At 57.1% G+C, this 8,741-nt stretch overlaps 1 protein-coding gene across 1 annotated transcript in view; it reads right to left on the bottom strand.

The window, feature by feature from the left end:
* The window catches only part of ELAVL1 (ELAV like RNA binding protein 1), a 28,436-nt gene extending 19,929 nt beyond the window's left edge, over positions 1-8,507 (bottom strand). Inside the window, exon 1 of the mRNA XM_029916441.1 lies at positions 8,310-8,507. Coding sequence (XP_029772301.1) covers positions 8,310-8,481 — 172 coding nt within the window. The 5' untranslated portion in view covers positions 8,482-8,507. The remainder of the gene's footprint in view (positions 1-8,309) is intronic.
* Between the last annotated feature and the right edge of the window lie 234 nt (positions 8,508-8,741).

The raw sequence follows: 8,741 nt of genomic DNA, 5'->3' as shown, positions 1-8,741 counted from the left end.
CGGAGGCCTGGGAGCACCGTGCAGATGCCCCAGGAGCACCTCACACCTCAAGGAGGCCCTGGAGCTCTGCACGGAGGCCCTGGGAGCACCACGCAGAGGCCCCAGGAGCACCTCACACATCAAGGAGGCCCGGGAGCACAGCGCAGATGCACACTCTCCTCTTTCAGGGCAGAGCAGCTACATGAGCTCCCTGCAGTGCTGCACGGGCTACTTTTCTTTTTAGAGAAACAAAACCCAAACCTGACCTTCCACAACCGTAATTCTAACAAAATCCCCTGGGTCTCAGAGACTAGCGAGATCCTAAACCCTGGAGAGTGAGGACCCAGAGCAGCGGGGCTGTGGGGCTGGTGCCCCAACTAGTAGGAAAGTCAGACTCAAAAGTTCAGAAAACAGTGCAGAAAACCACAATTGGCTCAAGGCTGCGAACTTGAGGGCCCTCGCAAACAGTTCAGACTGCAAACGTTACAGCTGTATGCAGAACGTCTATGGTGTAGACTTCTGACCCAACTCCAGGTTGGCGGTGATTTTTACTCCCAAACACTTGCTCTCTAACCTGTGCTCTGCCCATCTGTAACCACACCCAGGCCATGGACCCCGTCGGGGCCACCGGATGGGCTCCTCTGCCTCTTTGGTCAGCATGACCCACACTTGTGTCTTCTCGTCTTTCTGCTCTTCCCGCAAGGTCAAGCCCAACTGTGGACCACCTGTCTCTTCCACTGTCGGTGCTGCAGGTGGCCTAAGCCCTGCTAGGGAAGACCTGGCGCCGATGAGGACTCATGCCTGGGCCACACTCCTGTGTCTCAGCCACAGCTGACTGCTCTTGGCATATAAACACGGGTCCTGCCCTGCCCCAGGGTGGTCACTGCAGACTGCCAGTCTACCGACGCTGTCCAACCGTCAGGTGCTGCCCCACAGACAAGGTCAGGACGCAGCTCCCCGAGCTCTCAGCAGCACTGGGTACGGCCAACTCACTTGAGGGGCCACCTCCTCCAGGATGGGATAGCAATGCCTGGGTTTTCCTGCTCCCCAAGCTCTTTCTCTTCCAGCCATCCCACTGAGATGACCCCCAGGTTTCTGTCCCTGGCTCTGTGTCAGTCATATGCCCTTCCTGGGCAGCCTCCTGGACTACCACGTGCCCACACTACCAAAGTTACCCAGGAAGTCACACACCCTCAAATGCCCACTGTGTCCTTTACCAGGCCTGCTTCCTCTCCAGTTCTCGTCAATGAGTTGACAAGTATTAAGTGAGCATCTACTATGTGCCAGGCCCCAGGCCATGCTGGCCAGGAGGTCTGATGATGATCACAGTGGAGCACAGTTTGTGGTAATGGCCGGTGGGCCAGTGGGACAACAGAGCAGCAAGAAGCTAACCAGCAAAACTGCCGCTCGGGCGCTGTAAGGACAACTTCCGCTGTGCTGTGAGGGACTCCTGGGACGGGCCCGTGGTGGACAGGGCGCAGAAGCTCCCTGTGAGGAGCTAACCCTTGCAGTGTGACCCTGGGATGGCTGGAGCGAGCTGTCTAGACGGACGGGCAGGCGCCAAGCCCGTGAGGCAGAGGAGACTCGCTGTGTTCCAGGAGACGAAAGGCAGCAGCGCAGCTGAACAAAGGAGCGGCAGAACGGCCCAGAGGTGGCTGCTGGGTAGAGGGGGCCAGGCCGCAGGCAGAGCCCGGGAGCAAGGCTGGGTAGGGAGGTGCCAGGGGGCGCACAGCAGAAGGAAGAGCCACCGAAAAGCCCCACAGATGGGCTGCTGCGGGAGGGAGCTCTGTGGGGAGGGATCTCTACCCCCCGTTCTGGGGCTGCGCCTGCCCCTAGTCTATCCAACCCTCTGTAGTGGGCACCTGTGTGCGGTGGGAGGGAAGGCGGGTGAGGAATGGAGGGCAGCCCCTGGATTGCACCCACCAGCTGACGGCATTGGCAAAAGTGCCTAACACAGTGCCGAGTCCCCACCTCCACTCAGCTGCTCCCCAGAGACCAACTGCTCTTGGCTTTGGCTGCTTGCCAGCATCACAGGGCAGCTTCTAAAAACCAGCCGTGCCCAGGCCAGAGCCAGAGCCAGAGCCGGAGCCAGCACGGGGGCGGGGCATACAGGAGTGGGGTTGGCTTCGGCAGTTTTTAAACCCCCCCCCCTCAGTGATCCCAAAGTGGAGCCCAGGTTGAGAGCTGCTGCCGGAAGTAAATGAGGAGAGCGGGCACCTGGGGGAGGCCGCCACTTCCCAAAGCACCCCCGCAAGTTCCTGTTTCTCTAACAGGTCTATAAGCCATGCAGGGGAAGGACACAGCTCAGAGGGCCCGCCTCAGCTCAAGGGCCCAAGAGGTCAGGCAGGTGTACCTGTGATCTTTCAGATGACTCTCCTGTCCCCCAGACGCGGTGAGTTGAGGCCACGAAGGCCGATCAGCTGCTGCCCTCTCCTGGTTTAGGGCAGTGGAAGACAAGCCCTGACAGAGGAAGCTCTGAGGGGCGGTGGTGGACCAGCAGCAGCGCGCAGGCACGGCATGGATCCTGCGCAGGCTGCCGGGACTTACGGAGGGCAGGGGTCAGTGCTGGCACGTGAGGCCAACCAGATCTCCAGGGTGAAGATCTGGGGGAGGGGGCGGGGCAGCAGATGAGAGAAAGAGAGAGGAGAGGGAGAACAGCCAAGGAGGAAGCACGAACAAACTCTGGGTGTGAGGCCGAGGGCCCTCCCAGAAGCCCGCGCTCCCCCAGCTCACGCCAGTTCCGCTTCTCTCGCTTGGTCCTGGACCAGCACTGCCGTCCTCTGGGAAGGGACGCCTGGAATGGCCGGCTGAGAGGGCCCAGGAGGCGTCTGGCACCCGGGGGTCTCCTGGAGGCCAGCAGGCCAAGAGCCGCTGCCTGGAGAATGCCAAGGCTGCCCACGAGCCAGTGCTCGCTCAACTCCAAACATCGCTCTCTCTAGACAAGGCTCTTTATTTATCTTAAGTGAGAGAGAGCAGGGGAGGGGCAGAGACAAAGGGAGAGAGAATCCCAAGCAGGCTTTGTGCAGAGCCCAACGTGGAGCTCGAACTCACGAACCACGAGATCATAACCGACTGAGCCCCTCAAGCGCCCCGAGACAAGGTTAAAACCTAGAGGCAAGGCCCTGGCACCTTATGTTACACTCACCGTCCAGGGCAGCCAGACAACATCTCCACCCCTTGGTGTTTCTCAAATTGACTTAGGGTGGGGGGCTGTGGGAGGGGGGTACCCCACAGACAGGTCCTCCCCTTCAACATGAGAGGGCCCGTAGAGTCCAGTTCTTCCTTTATTAAAAAAAATTTTTTTAATTGCTTTCCTTTTTTTTTTTAAGTTTATTTATTTATTTGGGGGAGGGGCAGAGAGAAAGGAGAAGAGAGAATCCCAAGCAGGCTCTGCACTGTCAGCACAGAGCCCGACGCGGGGCTCAATCCCATGAACTGTTGAGATCACGACCTGAGCCGAAATCAAGAGCCGGACGCTTAGCCGACCGAGCCCCCCAGGCGCCCCTGGAGCTCTTCCTTTAAACGTCTGTGGGGGCTCAGGGGAAGACTTCACCGGGGGACACGAGGTCTCGGGGGAGTTAGTGAGACAAGAAGTAGGAAACAGCAAATGCCTCCACAAGAAAGCAAACAGGCAAAGGACGAGAACGGTGTTTTATAAAAGAAGAGTACAAACAGCCACTAGGACGCCTTGAGAAGGCGAACGACCACCCAACTTGGACGTCATTTTTCACTCAGGCTGGGCAAGATGAGACCCCCCCCACCCCGTCCCGGGGGACAGCAGGGCTGGGCAGAACGGGGGTCAACTGGTGACAGGGTCCACTCTCCCATCGGCTGGCTCACCTCTCGGAAGTCTCCCGCTGGAAGCCCCCGGTGCGTGAAGGAGCGCACCAGGAGCTCCTCTCCGTGGGGTTCATAAATACGGAAACCCGGTTACAACCTGCTGTGAACTCAGACTCACCACACAACACAACACAACACAACGGAGCTGTTCTGACGAGACGGCTCACGTTCAGGGACAGAAGAGCATTCACAGGTACAGGAAGAAAAGTTTCCGCCACTGTTCTAGAAGCACGTGGTTGTTTATGACCACAAGTACGGACAGAAGTACGGAAGGCCACAAACCACAAAGTTAACCGTGGTGGGACTTGGAGAAACTTAAACTTCTCCTTTTTGTCTCATACTGTTGTTGTTGCTGTTGCTTATATAAGACACAGAGGTGACTCACGTTAAGAAAACAAAGAGCAGGGCCGCCTGGGTGGCTCAGTCAGTTAAGCCTCCGACTTCGGCTCAGGTCAGATCTCACGTTCGTGGGTTCGAGTCCCGCGTCAGGCTCTGTGCTGACAGCTAGCTCAGAGCCTGGAGCCTGCTTCCGGTTCTGTGTCTCCTTCTCTCTCTGCCCCTCCCCCTCTCATGCTGTCTCTCTCTGTATCAAAAATAAATAAAACATTAAAAAAAAAGAAAAAAAAAGAAAAAAACAAATGCGGCCAGGCTTGGTGTGGAAGGACTTTCCTGCAGTGGGAACAACACTTGTAAAATCACGAGACTGGAAGAGAAGGGCCGCTCTGGGGCATGACGAGCGGCTCAGTCAGGGCTGAGGAGGATGAGAGCCCAGTGGCTGGGGAGAAGGAGGGGCCCCAGAGTCCTGGGAGCCGCAGGCAGGGGTGTGGGCTTTATCCCGACCAGAGGTGCGTGGCCATGAGACAGAAGCTGAGCGAATGGGCCGGAGGCTGGGGACCAGGCGGCCAGCAGGATGGACAGTCTAGGAGGGTGGAGGCTGGCTCCCGGGCCATGTGGCATCTGCAGAAGGACCAGACACCAGGCAGAGAGCGGGGCAGGGCTGCACAGTAGGGCTGGCTAGAGACAGAACAGGCAGCCATAAATGCATGTCCTCAACACTGGGGCTGGGGCCCGGCCAGCAAGAAAAATACTCAATCTCGGAAGCCAGCACGCCAGACATTCCCAAATACTCCTGACACCCCAGCCACCTCCTGTTCCTCATTCCTCCTGTCACCAGTGCCTGGCCAATAAATGTTTGCTGAGCAAATGAACGCCCATGCAGATCTGCAATCTTCTCCAATCGCTAGACCCATTCGTTCGTTCATTCATTCAACAAGCACGGATTATGACTGTATCTAAGGACATAACAGGGTCTCTGCCTCTGAAAACCATATGGACCTACTAGACTAGAAAGTTCTAACTTCAGTACAGTGTGGAAGCCCACAATGCCGTCTGCCTGGTTGCTATGGGAATCCAGATGAGGAGCATCTAATGCTGCTGCCGTTGGGCCAGAGAAGGTGCCCTGAAGCAAGCAGGGCCGGGGACTAAGAGTTTTAAAGCAGGAGAGTGAGAGGGTCGCATGCAGAGTGTTAAAGAGATTCCTTCGTCGAGGTGAAAAGAACCATCTGGAGGGAACACAGGTGGCTGGTTAAGAGGCCAGAATCTAGTGAGGGCCGAAGACGATGTGACCTCATCTAGGGGATGAGTGGCGGGGGAGGGGTGGAGGGCGGTAGAGGCAAAGGGATGGAAGTATCCAGAAGGATGAATGCCAGGGACATGCATCAGAAGGTCATGCTTAGACCTCTGGCTGGAGTCACTGAGAGAACACTGGTGTCACCTGTGGAGACGCACACGCTGGGAAACAAGAAAGCAGCTGGTGGGACAGTCCAGGCGAGTCTGGAAGACACTGCATGAGGGGCTGCAGGGCATGGAGCTGGGGCAAGCAGTCTCACTGTCACACAGGTGGCAGACAGAGGACAAAGTGAAGCTGTGGGGGGTGTCTGCTCTGCCAGGACGGGCTTAGGGAGAGGCAGCTTGGGAACAACTCGAAGGACCGGCTAAGTGGATGGCTGGCCTCGGGCAGGTGGTTCGTGGAAGCCAAGGGGGAGAGGAAGCTTCCAGAAGGAAGAGGAGACAGTCCACTGACGGCTCTGTGAATGGGAGGGGAGGGAGGACAACAGCTAGTAGTTCTCACGGGGAGGGGGAGGATTCTGGGGGCCCCCGGTAAGGTATGGGGGGCATGTTTTAGTTATCACAACTCAGAAGAAGCCACTGGCACGTAGCAGGTGGGAGCGAGCAGTGCTGCTCCACGTCCCATAACGCACAAGCTGCCCACCCACCGAATGATCCAGTCCCAATGTCAGGAGTGCTCTGGTGGAAAAACCCTGGGCCACAGGAAGTCGGAGAATCTTAGCAAGGATTCTCTCAAAGAGGACAGACGCTGGAGCGTGTCGGAACGCTGGCCAGGTGGCCCCGAAGAGATCCAGGGGAGCACGCACTTGCCTGGCCAGAGGCCCCCAGGACGCCGAGGAGGGCCAGAACGGAACAGAGGTGAAGATGGCTGCTATCGTCACTGCGAGGCGAGAGACGGTCACGGGCCGAGAGCGAAGAGTGCAAACGGGCCCGAAGCGGTGGCTGTGGGGGCCGGGGAGGCCTGTGTGGCAGGCCGAGCTCAGCTGGGAATTTGATTCCACGGGGCACCCGCCGGCCTGGATGCAGGACTCTCTCCAGCCGGAAGGAGGAAGCCGTCGGAAGAACGGATCCACGTCTGGGGTTTCACCAGAGCAGTGCCATGAGGACAGAGGGGCAGAAAGGCCGGCAAGGTTGTCACATGCCCGCGGTGGGGGGACAGAGCGGGGAATGCAGTAAGCTTTTCAGAAGGTCCCCTCGTCCAATTTAAGGAACTGCTAGCGAGATGCTGGGCTGAAATTGAGCCTGGGCTCACCCACTTCACGATCCTTGGTACTCTTTACTTATCTTGCCCAAAGGGAAGAAAAAGTTATCTCTGAACTGAAATAATTTCCAAATTACTCTTTGCTGCCTTTACCTCCTACCCTGAACCAGTTCTCTCTGGCCTGATCTTGCCAAATCTAGGCGTTCCTATTAACATAGCTCACATTCCTTTGAAAACCACAACAAGCAAATAGACAAAGAAGTCAGGTACCAGGAGAATGCTGGCAAAATGGGAATGCACAGCTCGGGAATATCCACGGGGCTACAAATTCCCTTCCACCAGAAAAGGACAAAGGTAAGACTTGGTAGTAGCATAGGAGAATTTTAAAATGCCTCTGAAAAAGGACTCTCTTATTCACGATGGTCTCCTGAAACACGAGAAAGGTAATGGCTTCTAGAACATTCTAACACTGTTCAATCTGTGTATTAGCTACAACTCCTATTTAGAAGATGTTTACTAAAATTGGACTCTCGAAATTGGGAGTCCGATAAAGACTTCTGAATTCAAGGCCCCTCTGAGGAACATCCCCCCTGTAACCCCTTGTGCAGCGGTCAGCTGGCCTCTCCGCGGTCATCCCCAGGGCCAGGCAGCTTCAGGTCACTGGCAAAAGCTGAGAGGCAATGGAGCACGCCGGTACGTGGGGTTCCATACGTTACTTTTATGTAGATTTCAGTTTAAGATACTATCTTCTTTCCATAATAAAGATTTTTTTTAAGATTTAAATTAGTTTTCAGTGAAGGACTCATAGTCCCACAGCCCAGGGTGGCAGCCAGAGTCTTCCTGGGGGGACTGCCCATTGGTCAGCTCACCAGAGCAGGGCCAGAAGGGGAGGGGGGGAGGAGGGAGGAGGAGGAAGAGGGCAGCTCTCCAAAACAGTGTTCCTCCCTGGGGAGAAAAGGCAGGCCGTGCTTGCAGCACCTGGTCTTTCCAGGTTTTTCTCCTTGAAACCAGGTTCTCAGGACAAAGGCAGCTCCAGGATGGCCGTCCCGGGCGTCCGGAACCCTTACGAGGCAGGCGGGCATCAGGACGCGGGAGCCGCCAGCCCCACTTGACGTCTGGGGCTGGCACACAGAGGCGGCGGGAGCGCGGGGCTTGCGGCCGGCACCCGCTCTCGGGCCCGCCTGCTGCCCCTCGGCCCTGCTCCGGCTCCACGGGAGGCCGAGCTCAGGGTGTCTCAGGCGGTCCCGCTGACGTGACTGTGTGACGGCAAAGAGCACAGACCAAAGCCCAGGAAGCGCCGTCCCGGGGGCCGCTCTGTTCTGCCACCAGCCTGACCGCACGCGAGGACCCGGGAAGGCAGGGACAGGCCTGCCTGGGCCAGAGTCCCTTCCACGGGTGGGACGAGCCAGGCCAGGCTGTCGTCCTCTGGTCTCTCACAGTCCTCGGAGCGGTCCTCATTTCTGGGGTTCCCTCGTTTCCCTCCCCTCCCGCCGCTGCACTGCATGCGCGCACGCGCACTCTGTCTTTCGATGAGCTCCCGGGGACCTACATCCAAACCTTACGCCAGGGCGGTGGCAAACTGCATGGCCATCAGCTCAAGGCCACGGTGCCCCGCGGGATGGCCACGAGCGCCCCTCGCAAACCCTCTGGGTTCCTTTACCTGCTACTTTATCCCGAATGAGCTTCGCCGACTCGACTTCACCAATGCTGCTGAACAGACTCCGCAACTCATCCTGGGTCATGTTCTGAGGGAGGTAGTTGACAATTAAATTCGTTCTCCCGATATCATCCCTGCAGTCTTCGGCCATGTGGTCTTCATAACCATTAGACATTGTATTTTTTAAAAATCTGAGGAGGGGAGGAAGAAAACCTCAGGTAAATTCCAAATGTCCACATGGCAAAGTATTACGGCAAAACTAGTGACTGGCACTTTGGGTTCTTCCTTTTCAACACTATCAAGTTCAACTTAGGGTCGCACAAAACCACACACACGGATGTTTGTGGAGGCTTTATTCCTAACTGCCCTGGAACCGCAAGCGGCCAACATGCCTTTCAGCAGGCGAGTGGAGAAACAGGCTCCAGCTGTCTGTGC

Source organism: Suricata suricatta, chromosome 12 (genome assembly GCF_006229205.1).
Source record: "Suricata suricatta isolate VVHF042 chromosome 12, meerkat_22Aug2017_6uvM2_HiC, whole genome shotgun sequence".
In the NCBI taxonomy this organism is placed as follows: Eukaryota; Metazoa; Chordata; class Mammalia; order Carnivora; family Herpestidae; genus Suricata; species Suricata suricatta.
This window is presented reverse-complemented; position numbering and strand designations above follow the sequence as displayed.